Source organism: Rhea americana, unplaced genomic scaffold (genome assembly GCF_003343005.1).
Source record: "Rhea americana isolate MKP2758 unplaced genomic scaffold, rheAme1 scaffold_145, whole genome shotgun sequence".
NCBI classification, from domain to species: Eukaryota; Metazoa; Chordata; class Aves; order Rheiformes; family Rheidae; genus Rhea; species Rhea americana.
In genome coordinates, this window is record NW_028185539.1 from 395,919 (window position 1) to 412,392 (window position 16,474).

General features: G+C 42.5%; 1 protein-coding gene across 1 annotated transcript; it reads left to right on the forward strand.

Moving 5' to 3' along the window:
* The first annotated feature begins 420 nt into the window (after positions 1-420).
* On the forward strand, positions 421-15,357 carry GPR26 (G protein-coupled receptor 26). Its single transcript, XM_085299081.1, has 3 exons — positions 421-1,088; positions 6,775-6,888; positions 15,126-15,357. The coding sequence occupies exons 1-3, from the start codon at positions 421-423 to the stop codon at positions 15,355-15,357; spliced, it is 1,014 nt and encodes a 337-aa protein (XP_085155207.1).
* The last annotated feature ends 1,117 nt before the right edge of the window (positions 15,358-16,474 follow it).

Consider the following 16,474-nt stretch of genomic DNA (forward strand, 5'->3'; position numbering starts at 1 on the left):
AGAGAGAGAGAGCAAGAGAGGGAGAGGCGAGAGAGCACATTTTACTCGCTGAATTGCTTGGAAGCTTTGGGCTGATAATTAGGGATCTCAGGAGAGCAGTTTTTCAGAATAGCCTGCTCTCCTTTGGATGGACCGAACGGAGGCAGTGGTTCAGTCCTGCTGATATTTTTTAAGCCCTCCTTGCAGTTTGATGGGCATTCCCAGAGCTTTTGTGCACGTCTCTGAAAGCGTTGACGTGGAAAGGAGCAGCAAGGAGGGGGAGGTTGGAGAAAAAAACTGCAGCTCTTCTAAAAATACTGAGGGCATGCAAGAGTGCGAGCAGGCTGGGGAGGAGGGCGAGGTGAGAGCGCCTCGCACCATGTTCCCCGGGTGCCAGCGCGGCGCATTTTTGGAGATGTTGCTCCCGTGACTGGATGCACCATGAACATTTGGGAGGTGACCCTGGCTTTCGTGGTCGTGGTCCTCATCCTCGTGTCCCTGCTGTCCAACGTGCTGGTGCTGATCTGCTTCCTGTACAGCGCTGACATCCGCAAGCAGGTCCCGGGATTGTTCATCCTCAACCTCACGCTCTGCAACCTGTTGATGACTGTTTTGAACATGCCCCTGACCTTGGCTGGGATCATTTACAAGAGTCAACCAGGAGGAGACCAGGTTTGCCACATTGTGGGCTTCTTGGAGACTTTTCTGACCACGAACTCCATGTTGAGCATGGCAGCTTTGAGCATTGACAGGTGGATTGCTGTGGTCTTCCCTCTAAGTTATCACTCCAAGATGAGGTACAGAGACGCTGCTCTCATACTGAGCTACACGTGGTTACACTCGGTGTCATTCCCGATAGTGGCAGCTTCTCTCTCCTGGCTGGGTTTCCATCACCTCTATGCCTCCTGCACCCTGTACAACAAGAGACCTGAGGACAGGACACAGTTTGTGATTTTCACTGGGGTCTTTCACACCCTCAGCTTCCTCCTCTCCCTTATAGTACTGTGTTTCACATATCTAAAAGTGCTGAAGGTGGCACGGTTTCACTGTAAACGGATTGACGTAATCACTATGCAGACCCTGGTGCTGCTTGTGGACATCCATCCCAGGTAAGGTGCCTGTGTGCTCAGCAGCTGAGAATATTCACTGCAGAGGAAGCAATGTTATGTTAAATACAATCTGATCTGTATCACAGCAGGGGATGGGGAGGGGAGAGAACAAATGTCTTTTTTGCCAGTTTCTATTCTGCATGTTTCTTTTTACTTGTCTTTAGTTTTCCTGTTGTAGAAATAACTCTTTGTTATGCTTTGGAGCTTGCTTTGGGAGGAAGCAAGAAACAAGCAGTTTTGGCTGGGTTTGCACTTCCTTTTGAGATAGTAATCAGGTCACTACCTTTTGTCTCAGAAGTTCTATTTAGCATTTAATAGATTCATATTTTTTACCACTGTCAATCCAAAATGTACCTGGGTCTCCCTGAGAGGGAGCAGACTGAGGTTGCACATGTCCTTTTGCTCTAGGAGTTCACAAGGGAAGCTGGGGCACCTCATGCTGTTCCTTTGCCCAGCACTTCCCTTCTTGCTGTGTACTCTGCAACTTTATCTTTCCTGAAGGAAGGATTATAAGGAAATGACATTTGTAAAATAGGCATGCTTGAATGCTTATATTTAAATCCAAATGAGAGAGACTTAAGTAGCAATGTTAATATGACAAGCAAGGTGTGTGTAAAGTTAATTTCAAATGAGAGTCCTTTAGCAAGCCTGTCGTGCTGAAGTGCAGGAGGAGAAAACTCTCTGGGGGCTGGGACAATAATGGGCTTGAAGGCAAACACCAAACAGGTATGAACGGTTGCTGTGCAAAAGAGTCGCATCTGAGATTATGCATAAGCTATAAATCTTGCATGAAAATGATTTGCCTGGATCTGGAAAGGAAGCAGACTTGGCTGAAGGAGGGAGGGTGGGTGAGGCAGATTTTCCTAGGTTATCAGGAAACAGAGGAGTATAGCTATAAAGCTGGAGCAGAGAAAGTCTTGCTACGTGAAGCCCACGGGTGATCCTGGCTGAGGAGCTAGGGAAGGCATCTGGCTGCACAGGGGAGAGGAAGCACCAGTGCATGTAGCCCGAGCGTGTAACTGTTGTGCCGTGAGAAGCAGGGAGGATGAAGCAGAGAGAACCGAAACAGGGATGGCTGGCAGGGTGCGGGATCAGGCTAGTGAGAAGGTAGCCGCACGTCAAGCCAGAGTGATCTGCCTGGGCTACGGGATTTAGGAAATGAAGCCACAGAGCTGTGGCAGGCTGGGGCAGGGCTGAGGGTCTCAACACCCAGCAGTGTCCGGGCTTGGGGCAGAGATGCTCCGACCAGCCAGGACAGATGGGGATATGACCAGCTGTGACAGGGATGGGGAGGCCAAGTAGAGGAGTGAATTCTGGAAAGGAGAAACCAAGGGAACTAGCAATAGCGTGGAAAGAAATGAGCCTGGCTTATTCAGAGGAACCAGTTTGGCTTAAGGGAGAGATGTGTGCCCAGAGTGGGCAGCTGGAAAGGAAAGGGTCTGGATGTATTTGCCTTGAGAAAAAGGAAGAGGATCGTTTGGCTACGTAGGGTGAGAGAAGGAGATCACAGGGACGGGGTGGTGGTGGGGAACGTCTGTGCTGGATAGGAAAAACTCTGCCAGAGACTGAAGGGAGGGGAAATCTTTCAGGGGAAATCTGCACGCTGGCAGGCTGCAGTGCAGGGAGGTGTCTGACATTGGCGAAGGAGTCTGACTGGAGCAGAGGGATGTTGAGGGCAGTCCCGCACCAGACATCCTGCCTGGGCCCCCTTGCTGTCCTGTGCTCTGCGAGCTGGAGGCAAATGCAGGCTCTCTCCATGTGCTAAGCAGTTCGCAGCCAGCCAGGAGCTGAGCTGCAGGACCTGAATGCGTGTTGCTGTCCTCAAAAAAAAGGAGGTCATGTTTTTGGGATTCCTCACCCTAAGGCCAAGAAGTTTGCAAGGATCAGGGTAGGGCAGCATCCTACCAGAGGAATAGAGACATCTGCTCATAATTCTCCAGTTAAGCTGTTTGATTTCTATTTTGACCAAGAATGTGGAGCAGAACTTTGGTTGAGTCCTGTTACTGCCCTTGAGAAACACATGTATAAATCTTCCCTTATCCACCTAGTCGAACCAAACCATAAACACCCTTCTGCCCTACGTGCTGTCTGGTTGCCTCGATCGCTCTTAGTATCTGTTCCTGCACAGGCACACACACACCAGCTATTCCCAGGGATTACCATAGCACTGGGATATTATGCCTATTACTTTAAGTATGATTGGATTGGACAGAAAAGCTTAGAAAAATCAATAGACTTTTTTCTGGTCTAGGTTAACTTGAGGGTGTTCTTACATTTTGTAAGCATCTCATGGAAGAGTTGATTCAAAGAGGCTGTGAGCATCATACTACCTCTTGCGAGACAGTTGTACAGGAACTTTGCTACAAGTATCCATTATTAATAATGATTATTTATCTCTCGTATCAGGTTATTCCATGCTTCTTGCTAAGAAAGGAGAGTTTTATGTCATCTTTCAGCCAGCAGTAGTGGCTGATTCTGACGCATGGTGCTGCTGCCCTAACAGGTGACGCAGGTACCCAGCTGCAGCGATTGGACTTGGGATTAGGTTCTAGACTGTGGGAGCCTGCACAAAGGCTGCAGGGCCTCCGACAGCAATCGGTTCATAATGCTCTGACCTGGCAAAGGCGTCGTCTGAAATATGTAGATGGTGTCAGTGACCTGTCCTTTGGATTAGAGACTAAAAATTGGGCTGAGGTTGCCAAGGAAACCTACAGGTGTTAGAGTCCCAAATCTATTGTTTTCCAGTGGTGGGCAGATAAATGAGTATGACTTGCGTTCCCTGACACAGGTCATATTTACTAAAGAACAGTGGAGATGGGCTGTGTCAGACAACACTTTCTCAAGGACAGCTCTACATTAGTCATTCTCTTTAAGGAGTCCTATTCAGACAGGTTTCCCTGCTCTGCACATTTGAACTTGGGTGAGCAGGCAGGATGTTTTCACACCACGTTTCTCTCCCCTCTTGTCTGTCTTTAACCTCTCTTTCCAACTCATTTTTCTCATGTAGTCTTAGTCCAGCCTTCATTTTCCCTTCTCCGCCCAAATTCTCCATACCACTTCTGTCCCCCATTTCCTTTCTCCTTTCCCTTCCCTCATCCTGTCTGTCCACTCCTGTATTTCATGGCAGTATGTTAACTTCCTTCTCCATCCACCGCTTTAGCCTGTCTTTTGCCCATTTTTTTTAGGTTTAAGATAATGGGGAAATGAATCAAAAAGGTCCTTTCCCATTTAGAACTTACTTGTGTCTCTCTCTAGCAGAACCTGTGCTACACAGCAAGGCAATGAAGTGATATATACATAAACTTTCATGCTTATTCTGGTATCTTATAGCATAGACAGGAATACCAGCAGGATGAGCATGAAAGAACAAAGTTCTCCACCTTAGATTACCCTGATTTTTCTGTTTTTTGCATGGTCTAGTTTCAACTCTGAGAAATGAGTATGGACACTTTTCTGCTTCCTGTGACTCAGAATCCACCCGCAAGGCAGTTCATTAATAGGAATTATGACAGATGGCTTTATTACCTGTGGCTTGGAAAGCCACAAGTGATCTTCTGAAGATCATTCAGAATGAGTACAAAGGAAACCTCCAAAATTCCCCACAAAATTGTGCGAATGTTTAGGGTAACATGTCCTTTCAAGTTAGCTTAGGTATTTTTACTGAGTAGATTTTTCTTAGCTTAACACCAATTTATCTTGATTATTATGAGAGGTTTGTGCAAGAATTCACTTATATTCTTAACACATGTATTTCTTAACCCAAATTATCTATAATGTCTTTTTTGTACATCTAGCTTTACAGATCTTAAGATCTGGTATCTCATAAACTTTATTTAAAATACCAGACTTTCAAAGGAATATAGCATAGATTTTCCAGGACATTCAAATCTTTAAATCAAAGCTTAGTCAATAATCCAGTTCTATTACTAGTGTCACTACTGGACCTTACGTATGTGTTCTTATCTAAGCACATGTAAGCATATCTATGAAAGCAAAATACCTAGCTATGTGCATGTCTCTGTATGAAAGCGTGAGATAAAATACTTTAGCCTGTAATGTGGTATTTATTGGCTACATCTGGAAAAGCTGAACAAAAGAAATTGGTTCAAGACCTCAGAACCTTCCAAGCCGTGCATGAGCCCCAGGAGTCAAACACGACTTTATGCATGCTAAACACAACGTGGAAAGATATAACTAGAGAAACTGTTAGAGGTGAAAAATAAACAAGCAAAAACAATCTAACTGGACCTACTTTGAAGATTTCTTTTCCTATCCTGCCAGGTGCAGATATCAGAAGTTCAATAATTCAGGTCATAAGTGAAACTGTAGAACCTCTAAAATCGGCCGTCTCCATCTAAAAATACTTAAAGTTCTCCATCTGTTGCAGAACTGAAAGCACATCATAGGTTCCCTGGAAAACGTGAAAGCTTTTTTCCTTCTCAGACTGAGAAACCTGCCATTTCTAACTGCAAATAACTCAGACATAGAAGAAGTAACATTTTTAGACGCTTTTTCATTCTACTTATGTATATTCTTTAAGAATGAGGTGATCTGTTATTTCAAAAAAGACAAACTTTTTTACATTGCTTTTTGTTCATTTTTGCCATCCTGGTAGCTACTTCAGGAACTGGTAAAGTGAGACCCTAGATAAGATGGCTCAAAGGATATGCTTTTTCCCTTAGTGTAATCTAAAGGTAGCATAAGAACTCTCTGCCATGGAGGTCACTAAAGCCCGTTAAGATCCACGAGACAAAACGGGCATTTAGATCAAACATTTGCACTTACAGTGTATAACGGAAGGGCATGGTAATAAACCTCACAGCTATTATTGTAACTGAGTTTGGAAGCTGACACCGAGGCATCAGGTATAAAATTTAGGTGTAAAACTAAAACAGTTCCATCCCTCCAAACCCCATCAGCGCAGGAGTTGCACAAGCGTGCAGGTGAGGAGGAGGAGCTCTCGCTTCGCCGCTCTCCGGACAAGCAAACGGGCCAGTTCGCAGGGGGATTCACGGCACGAACGCGAGGGCTCAGCTGAGCAAGGGCCAGTGACCCTGTGCGCTCCGCTTTGCAAAGCCTTCGGCGCGGAGCCCGCTGAGAACCGCACGAGCCGCGGGAAGATTTATGGCCCGGCAGCACACAGCTGTGTGATCTGATGATCGCGCCAATGCTGCGCTGAACGCAGCTAGTCTGTTTTTGCTGTTACATTTTTATTGTGTTTTATTGCTTATCTCTCTGGGAAGTTTCTCCTGTTTGTGATATTGTTTGAATTGCCGTTTCTAGGGAAGTACCATACCCCACTTTGGATATTTTCCAAACCTCTTTGAATATCATAAGGAAAACTCTAGCCTGCAAATACAGCTTAAAATAACTCAGAAAAGAGCTACTGCTACTTAACCCAAGGCTGAATTCCACCAATTTCATTGTACATAAATAGATATAATGAGTGTGTGCATATAAATATGCACACACATATTTCTCAGTAACTGCTTTTCAAGGGTAAGACGATCGTACAACGTGTTAGTAGTCAGTGTTGTCCCACATTAATGCAGTGCACCTGGTACTGTCCTCTGTGAACACCGTGCTTACTGGAAAGATTGATCCGAGTCACTCTGTAAGTAAAGCCATTAAACTTTGCTACGGGATATTACGATTCATGTTCTTGTTTGTGTTGAATGTCACGCAGTGTAAGGGAGCGTTGTCTAGAAGAACAAAGGAGACGGAGGCAACGAGCAACAAGGAAAATAAGTACCTTTATCGGTACTTTTGTCCTGTGCTTTGCACCTTATGTAATTACAAGGTAAGTGTGCACCTACCTACCGAAACAGACTCTAACTCGGAAAAGTAGGGCACTGTGAATCGGTAAAAAGTTACCATTTTTTGTCTGTAAAAAATTTTGTCCAACATTTTCTTCCAGCCCTATAACAGAGAGTTCATTTACTGAACTAACAGAACTACATATATTTCACGGTACTTATTCAATACAGTTCTGATGCAAGTCTGTGGGCAAAATTTTGTTCAGTCAGCTAAGTTGGTCTTAGTGTTGGTCACAGGAGAGTGAATTAAGAAGTGGTCCACAAAGGCCCGTGAATCAGATTTATAGTCCTTTTTTAGGTAAGATAGTCAGTTGCTCCTCAAACTGCCTCCCCAAATCAGGAGGATGATCTCCAGAGCAAGAGAGTAGTTTGAACAAATCAGACGATAATAATCTGGTCAAACAAGATCAGAGTGAGGTGAGTATATGACCCACAGGCTTAAAGGGGAATTTTGTCTGACTGACTAGAGCTCTTAGTCATAAACAGAATATCAAAGCTGTTCTGGCTTATAGCTTAAAAAATTCTTGTGATTTATGGTCAGAAAGCCTCATCTGTCTTAGGCTTATCTCTAGCTTATCTTTGAAAATGGTTCCTGTGGGAAACACAAAATTACTTCTATGAGACAAAAGTATTAAAAAGTGAGTATATCCAGATAAGCGTTATCAAGTTATTGTAAGGAAATTTACAGCTAGCATTCATTATTAAGAGACTTTGGAAAAGAATGAAATTATTAAGAGAGTTTGGAAAAGAATGAAATGCTGCTGTTTTATGCATAACAGAGAGAGAAAAGAAGTATTTTTAAAATAGTGCCTACTCCAATTTTACCCAACAGAAATTACTGGGGCTGACTTCAGCCAAACCCAGATCCATCATAAAAATAAATCATTGGAGAGATAATTAGCTGAATTAAGTCTCAGTATAAGTGGTTAAACAGCAAAAAACCATTTTTTCCAATTTAGGATAATATTCTGAATTTCTATTTCTAACAAAATAATTTATAAGAACATCTTGTAGTTTCTTGTTACAAATGAAAACCTGCACGCAACATTAATTTTATGTTCACAATAATAATAACTAATTAATTCATGCTGTTTATTTGTAACAGAATGTAGCAAATACATTTGTAACAGTGTTACCATATTTATTTTCACTTCTGTTTAATAGCCGCAATAAGATACTCTACGCCACACACTCTAACCAGGTACGGTTACTTGGTACACATAAGCATGGTCACTTAGTCTTCAGTCTCAGGCTATAAAATATCAGAGTGTTTGTCTGATTGCAAACGGTTAAATTTCACTTTGCATTGGGTCGCTGAACTTAATAAAAATCATCGCAGTCGTAGTCATAACAGCTTGAGGCTCAGTCCTGAGCAGCACTAACTTCGCTAACCAGACTGCCAGACTATTTTTGTGCTTCTCAATAGGCATCTCAGGCCAACATTCAGGCACCACCTCCACTCTTGCTCTTCACTCCGTAGCACCCTCATTTGTGTCTGGGCAGCATATACAAAGCTTTGATATCATCCCCGGCTAATGAGCTGTTTAAGCCCTCATTTAATCTCCCGCTTTGGGCCCAAAGCAGATTTCCCAGCCAGCCGTTCCTCTGCCATCAGCAGACCCTAATCCTCTGGGAATGTGTTTAGCCCTCAGTGGGCGCTCCACTCTTTATACCACTCTTTGAGGTAACACTCGGAAGCCCTAAGATACAGAAGAGGGGTTAGCAGCTCCTGGCTCTGCCCCTTTTAGTTTGTACAAGGATCACATAAATATTCACCCAGTATGGAATAGCTCTAAAAGGAGACAGATCCCCCACGGAAAATCTGCTCTGATCCTGATCCGAGCAGGGCGTTCCCCTCGGGTATGACAGATCTGGGCTTTGAACCTCTGTCTTCAATCTGTCGAGGACTAATGGCTTTTCCACAGAGAGTGGCTGTAAGTGGAGCCAAGATTCAGGGTCCCAAATGTGCAAGACACTTGCCCAGGCAGGGCGGCGGTGGTGCCCTGGCCAGGCATGCCAGCCTGGCAAGAAAGGCTGCTGCTTTCCCGTCTGGAGGGATCTCCGCACAACTGGCTGCGGGGAATTCCTCTTTTGGTGCTTTTAATCCCTGCTTGAGATTCCGCTAGGCATTACAACGCATGGAGCAGTACCCCAGGATGCTCTGATTCTGCTTGATTTAGCTCTCCTACTGTATGACAGGAGTATTATATTTTATATTCCTAGACATAGCTAGTTTCTTGGTTTGTAATAGTGTTGTTAGTAGTATTACAATATCTCTCTTATTTTGCCATGTTTATCATTATGTGGTTAAAGAACATTATTCAAAACCTATTTTCTCCAAGGAACTTTTTCATAAGAAAAATTAAACTACTCCGTATCAATTTCTAATATTTATTTCCAATTGCAGACATTTCACGCTGAAATGCAGAATTTTGCTTATGTAGGATAATAATTGCTGTCAATGTGAGAGCAAATTTGCCTTTAATTAAAAAACCCAAAGTTATATCATAAAGAAGTTAGAAGTCCCAGGCCCTCAGGAAGAGGGGGAGGATGGTAGAACAGGCAGAAGAAGATTTAAATTCTCTTACATCATCCCTGGGGGACACTGGATAAACAAACTGTGCTTTCAAACTGGTTGACTGCCCTCTGCACGCAGATCCTGCTAGGATTTGGACAAGCAAGTTCAGAATTCCTGCGTGAGTTTTGCTCTTACCTGTTTGTGCATATAAACGCATGACTTCCCTCTGCAATTTTAGTTTGACAGATTGCAAGAATGCGGCTTTCTAGTCTCCATCAAAAGCCTCAGCTGAGGTGAGGTAGCGATATTTTCCTCCCGCGTGAAAAGTCTTGTGGTACAAGCTGGCCAGTGCTGCTCACTGTCATCATATCTTTGTGCTGACAGGTAGTTCCTGCAGCACTGGGGAAGAGCGGAGGTTAGAAGCAAAGGGCTGCAAGATTTGCAGGTCCTGCTATAGGAGTTCCCAAGTCGTGCTGCTTCCTTACAGAATTTGCCCAGTTGTGATATATGCATCATTTAAGGAGCAAAACTGACTAACTGTAAATCAGCTAACAACCACCAAGATGTCTTTTCTTTTTTAATTAGTGAAGTAATTATTAAAAACAGGGCCCTGTCACAAGCAAGATATCATGCAAAAAGGTACAGTTTACCAAGTAATAAAGTAAAAATATAGTAAAATTAGCATCAAAATCAACATAAAACTCATGTATAACCTACTGATATCATTAATACAACAGAAACCACTACAGTCAAATTCTGATAAAATCAGAATAAGACACCAACAGAAACATCACAAATTTAAGTTAAAAGATCAGATCCAAATTTTAGGAGAAAGGAATGAATTTCTTCTTGTGAGAATAACATCACCTACCAGCTCCAAAATGCAATGACTGTTTTGTTTCAGTGCTGAATCTTAACACATTTTAGCCTGCTTGAGATTCTCAGGTCTACCCAGAATTTTCTCCATAATTCAGTAAAGTTCAAGTTTAAGCAATGCATAACAGATATGCTGCCATTATTCTAGCCTTTGATCTGCTCCTATAAATATTCAGTAAAATATTTTGCTAAAAATATTAACTACACGTGCATACAAAGAATTTTAAGTGTCTATTATCTGCAAAAAGAGATCAACGTAACATTCTCATTTGTTTACTGAAAGTGCAATGAAGTAATTGAGAGCCACTTGCTACTGCTCTAGAAAATTAGAAGTTTCTCAAATATTAACAAAGTAACACAGCAAAACAGTCTATATCTTTGAAGTAAAAAGGTATTTGAAGATCAGATTTGAAGAGTGACTTATGAAGGCAAGTAACAGAATTATGTAGCTTAGCCAGAGAATTTAATTTACAGGTAGCACTGAAATATTAATGCTCCTTCCCTGAAAATGTCTTCTTTTTGGCTGAAATGTTTCATGAAAATTGAAGCTATGCATATAATTTCCCTCATCAATGAGAGCACAAAACCCTCTTTCAAAGGCAATAAGATATATTATATGCTTTGAATGGCTGAGATCAATTTTTTTGTACATTAAGTGGAATTACACAGCTTGGAGTTTGTGTATATTTCTGTACTTTTCTGTACACCTGATAACTACAGGTGTAATTTGATTTTAAAATAATACACAAGAATCATAAAACATGTAAGCATTCTTAAGGAAACATGATTAAACAAAATATTAAAAATTCTGTTGATAAAAATATAAATTTTTAAATTGATCAATCACTTTTCAAACCATTTCAAATTTGAAAGCAACATTAGCCAGTCTAGGCTTCCAGCCTCCCAGTGTCTATTTGATGTGCTTTTAAAGAAGATCATTAAAAATTCATGGAACTGACTGACAGAGACTGAGACACAAGCTTGTCATAGCTTGGTCATAAAAGTATCCACTGATTTTAATTAAACTTAATCAAATTCACATCTGTAAAGTGTTCAGCAAAATTTAGTCAATGATGAGATGAAATTCAACAAGATGAAATTTCAAAATGCAAAGAAGGTCACTTCAAATATATGAACTGGAGAACAACAAGTTAGGAAGAAGCATTGCTGATCAGAGATTACAAAATAAATACAAGTCAGAAGATGATTAATTTCAAAATAGTCAACTCTCATTTTAGAGCATGTTAACATGGGTGCCATAAGCCACCTTTTATTAAGCAAGAGAGAATATGCCAGATGAACCCTCCCCCCCCAGCCTGAGTAGAAGATAATTACGTCTGAATTTGGTTCCTCCTTTGTAAGAAAGATATCAAATGTGCCCTGCAAGTAAAGGTTGAAGGAACAGCATTTACTTAGTCAAGACGAAAGAGAAGGGCAATGGATGGCTGTTCTTTGGCATCTAAATGCTGCGTGCAAGGTGATGGTGATCACCCTGGAAGGGCATGAGCAATTCTCCTCAGTACTTTCACAAAATGCAACCTGGTTACCTCGAGATACTGAGGTACACTTATTTTTTTCTGAGATTTTTAAGAGAAGCTGGAAGCTCCAGCAGACCTGTCAGTTTACAGGAGTATTTGAGTCTAGTTCAGCTCCGGGAGCTGGGCTAGGAAGGCTCTCCCAGCCCATGCACTGGGGAGCCCCCAGCTCAGTGCTGAACAGAGGCCTTCTCCTTTCATCTGTAATCCTTTCCCCTCTTGTCCCCACTGGGGCACACCTGCCCTCCCTGGAGGTAGTATACAGTCAGCCCCAGAAGATCCCTGGAAAGGCCATCCAGCCCAATGCAAGAAACGAAGAGCTGGGAATCGATTTGTTCGCTGCTAATAGGGCAGATTCACATGAAGAGGACATTTGCGACAGAAAGACAGTCCTGTCTGAAACATGACAGTGATCAGTGACTGATGTTTAATTATTTGAAAGTGAAGTTAAGAAGGTATAAAATGACTTGCCAGACCTCGTTGTCAGTCGGTGCCCTCGTGTAACGATTCCACTGAACTGTTCATTTAACACAGCTTAGCTTCTGCTGTGTGCTGTTGAAATGCATGCAAACAAATACCAAGAGGTGCTCAGAAACCATTTCAAAATGAATCACAGGAGGCCCTTGCCAGTAAGAATTTGTAAGAGCAGAAGTTTTTAGAGCAACCAAACTAGGTAATAGTACTAGCATCCCTAGGTACTGGGATGTTTTGAGTACTACTCACATCCTGAAATGAAAGGTTTGCTTTGCAAAGTTCATTTAGCCTAGAAATTGCATAGCTTGACTTTCTGTTTCAGAGTGCGTCACTTACTGCAACATGTAAGAGCACTTTGGTCAATATTAGCACCCCTAAAAACATAACTGGACAAGTATAGCCTACTTCTAATGGAAGTGATAACAAAAATGACATAAATACCGGGCAAAGTGCGTAAAATTATTCTCAGTATTAGTATCACTGGCACTGTGATGGTGGCCAACCTTCCAGCGATGACTGCAGACCTGCTGCACACTGCAGACTGCTAAGCACCATACTAATATCTAAGAAACAACATTTTGCCAAGGGGTCGGCAGCCTAGAAAAGACAGAATGACAGAGATAAGGGAAGCACAGAAAGACCGAGGCTCGTAGTCAGTGCTATAACCAGTTAAGGCTCCTTAGTCCCACATTCATGCTCTAATGATTGGATCATGTCACCTGCTAGCACTATTTTAAACAAAAAGATGTACTGAAAGTTTTTGGAATGTGAATAAAAAGATGGAGGAAAAAAAAGTCTTCATCTCTTAGCTGCTTGAAATACTAACATCATCATCATTGCTGTTGCAGAAGCTATGCTTCAAAATGCTCTTTGAAAATGGTTCCTTTGCCTGAAGAAATATTAGCAATTAAACTATTTTCTAGGCAGGTGTAAGAGTACCTGCTGTTGAGGACAGTTTTTAGCAAAGATTTTATTTGCCATTGCTTATCAGGGCTCTTTAGCAGCACATGTATCCTCTGAAATCATCTTGCTCTAGAAAAATCAATAGTTTTTCAACAGCTGTGGAGACATATTGAACAGAACTGCCCTTCAGCGTTTCTCAAAGACACATGAGAAGAAAACCTTGTGGAGTTAGCAATGCCGGGCTATCAGAAATGCTGGAAGTCTCAGAACAAAGTGAACGATCTGTGCTAGCACAGGTATGAGGAGTGTATAATGCTCTTCCCTCCCCCACACCTGGTGCCTTAAAATATTTGCCTTGTTGAATTTATTGCAAGTATATACCACTGGCCTTTATATTGAGCATTTTTTAAAAAATCAAGATATATACTTGCCTTCAGACCTGCAAATACAGTGATTTCTGTTCACTTTAGCTGTCTGTATCTCAAAGATCATTATCTACATTCCTGTCATAGATAAAGGGCAGACAAAGGTAGAGAGAAATTTTTTCTAGCCTCAGACAGCTGGATACTTGTGCTGGAAGCACCTGTCTCTTTCCACGGACTCTTGGTGGGAGCTAGACAGAGTTCAGACTAGATGCTGGATTAGTGGATAACTGCTAGTTACATTAGTAGGGGACAGGACTCCCACCAGAGCACACAATGACAGCCTGTGTCTCAGTCTCAAACTTTACTATACAAAATATGGCTTTGTGACAACACTTAGAAAAAAGACACTTGGCTATGTAAAAGTTTCTTTCTGGCAATACGTGCATGCTGGATACAAAGGTTGTAGTAAGTGTGAAAGTCATCAGGAAATGTACCTGGGGACATCATATTCCCTTCACTCCCCTTAGGGTAATATAAAGTCTATGATGAACTTCAGCTGTCAGAAACACGATCTTACAACACACTCTATTAGAAAAATGCACACAACATCACTAAATGAAGAAAGCTAAATATAAACTGAACAACTTTGCTTTCTAATGAAAGATCTTATCGGGATCAAAAACACAAGAGTAATTAGAGAAAGTAACACATACTGTCCATATGGGAGACTAGAAGTGTAATGGTTGAGGGTGTGTTATACAGTAAATGATTTTATGAGTAGATGCTGCATGACGTTTTTCATGAGCAGTGAATTTTCTGAAAAGCGTGGCTCTACTTACCTTAGAGTATTTATGATCCCATACACAGTATCCACTAGAGAGGAAAAATAATCAGGGCTAGGTTGCAATACTCTAGAGAGAGTGGTGCCCCTTTATCAAATATCTCCATGACCTGAGTGAGCCAGATGAGTTGAAACCTAGCTCTACACCAAAGGTATTTGGACTCAGAGCTTTTAGACTCCCAAAGGTGTATTCTAGTAACAAATAAATAGGCTTTTTGAAGTAAGACTGCTGCATATCTCCTGCTGGAGCTGTTCCGTTTTGCACGCAATTCTTCTACAGTTACTGAGGCAAAGATCAAGAGTCTTTTAGGAGACAGCACACACCGAGCCTGCTCCCAACCTCAGTAAATGCACAGCTAAATATACTAAGTCAAGGATATTGTGAAGTCTGGAGGTTGAGATGCTCAATGGGAAATGTGTACTCCTTGAGAAGCAAACCTCAGACTTACATATGCAGAATCACAAACATCCATAATGGGAGCGCTACATTCCCATTCTCATCATTCCTTTTAATATTTTCTTGTATGTGCCCTAAAATAAGCTGGGAAGGTTTTGCTTTCTTTGGAGGAGAGAAGATCTAAGAGAGCATGGGGTTAATTCCAAGAAGAAAATCTAGGGACAGTTATAGTGGTCCATCAGCTTACAGTTGTGCTGTTGCTCCATATTTTTCTTCCTAACGTTCCCTCTTTCCCCCCTTCTCTCTTCACAGACTGATTGAATTATCCTCTGTGGTTCCCATCAGTTCCCACTGGGGAATCATTTCCAAGTGCTTAGCTTACAGCAAGGTTGTTTCAGATCCTTTTGTGTACTCTTTGCTCCGACACCAGTACAAGAAGACGTGGAAGGACATCATAAACAGGATTCTCAAAAGAAGCTCCATCAATTCCTCTGCCCTGACGAGTGAGCCCCACAACCACAATATTCTGCAGCTGAACGAATGATGAGGCCGCTATGGGACCGTCCGGAAATGTAAAACAATACATGGGTAAAACAAAAGTACCTGGCCTATCCCCAGTAGCTCTGCTCAGCTGACGGGGCTTCAGAGGCAGGCTCCGAGGCGGATCGCAGCCCGGCCTGCCTCTCTCCGGCAGCCCGCGGGACAGCCAGCAAGGCAGGCTGCCCCGCGCGTCCTTCCTCCCGCAAAAAGCGTGCTCTCGGTACGCGCTCCTGCAGGCTTCGCCAGTACAGATCTCCCATTGATACCCAACAGCAGCCACGCATACAGCGGGTGGAAAGCTGCTCCTCCACAGAAGGACCCAGGGAAGTCCTAGGAGCAGAAAGGTGCCACTGTAATGTTGCTCTGGAAAGCCACATGGGGCACTTGGTGCTGGGCTTTCCACCAGCGCCCACCAGCAGGGCTGCCACCTGGCTTTACAAAAATAACCCTGATCTGGCTGCTTCAGTGGACCCCACAGATAAACCGCTAAAGAAATTAATAGCAAAACCTTTACCTGGATACCCATACAGTGTCCAGCAGAGCATTCAACCTCTTCTGACAGATGAGGTTTTGAACCATTCTGCAGAACTGAAAGTAGAGATAATCCTTTCTGTAGTACACTACAGGCTGGATTCAGCCAAACCTACTACACATTTTCTAAGTAATTTCCATGCAATCCTATTAGTTTTCTCCCTGTTAAATTCCAGAGGACTTTTCATCTAAAAATGGCAGAGAGGATGGAAAGACTAGGATGCCTATTGCATTCAAACCTCTTTCCAGTAAGTCTGAGCTATAAAGAGATGGATTTTGCCCAGAGGCTGTAGAACAAGGTCCTGAGCCCAGAAGACAAAACAAAACATGGAATATATGCTCCTTTTTACAGAATTTCATTAATCCTGATTTTTATTCCTATAGATACACTATTTAAAGGAAAGATGAGAGCCCAAAGCTGTTTAAAGGTACTATTTCCAGGGACATTAGGGCAAAAATAATGACTCCCAACCCTCCTCACCACAGAAGTGTGGTCAGTAATCTGGATCCACATCTGACATCTCAGGAGATTTGGATTTGGATCTTTGTAGCACCTAGACTGTAGCTCCATACACCAGTGTCTATGCTGG

Excerpts from the sequence above, each read along its gene's own strand:
- GPR26 (XM_085299081.1), top strand. The coding sequence starts at position 421 with ATGAACATTTGGGAGGTGACCCTGGCTTTCGTGGTCGTGGTCCTCATC. Across the intron at positions 1,089-6,774 it reads CTTGTGGACATCCATCCCAG|TGTAAGGGAGCGTTGTCTAG; the intron begins GTAAGGTGCCTG and ends AATGTCACGCAG. Across the intron at positions 6,889-15,125 it reads GCACCTTATGTAATTACAAG|ACTGATTGAATTATCCTCTG; the intron begins GTAAGTGTGCAC and ends CTCTCTTCACAG.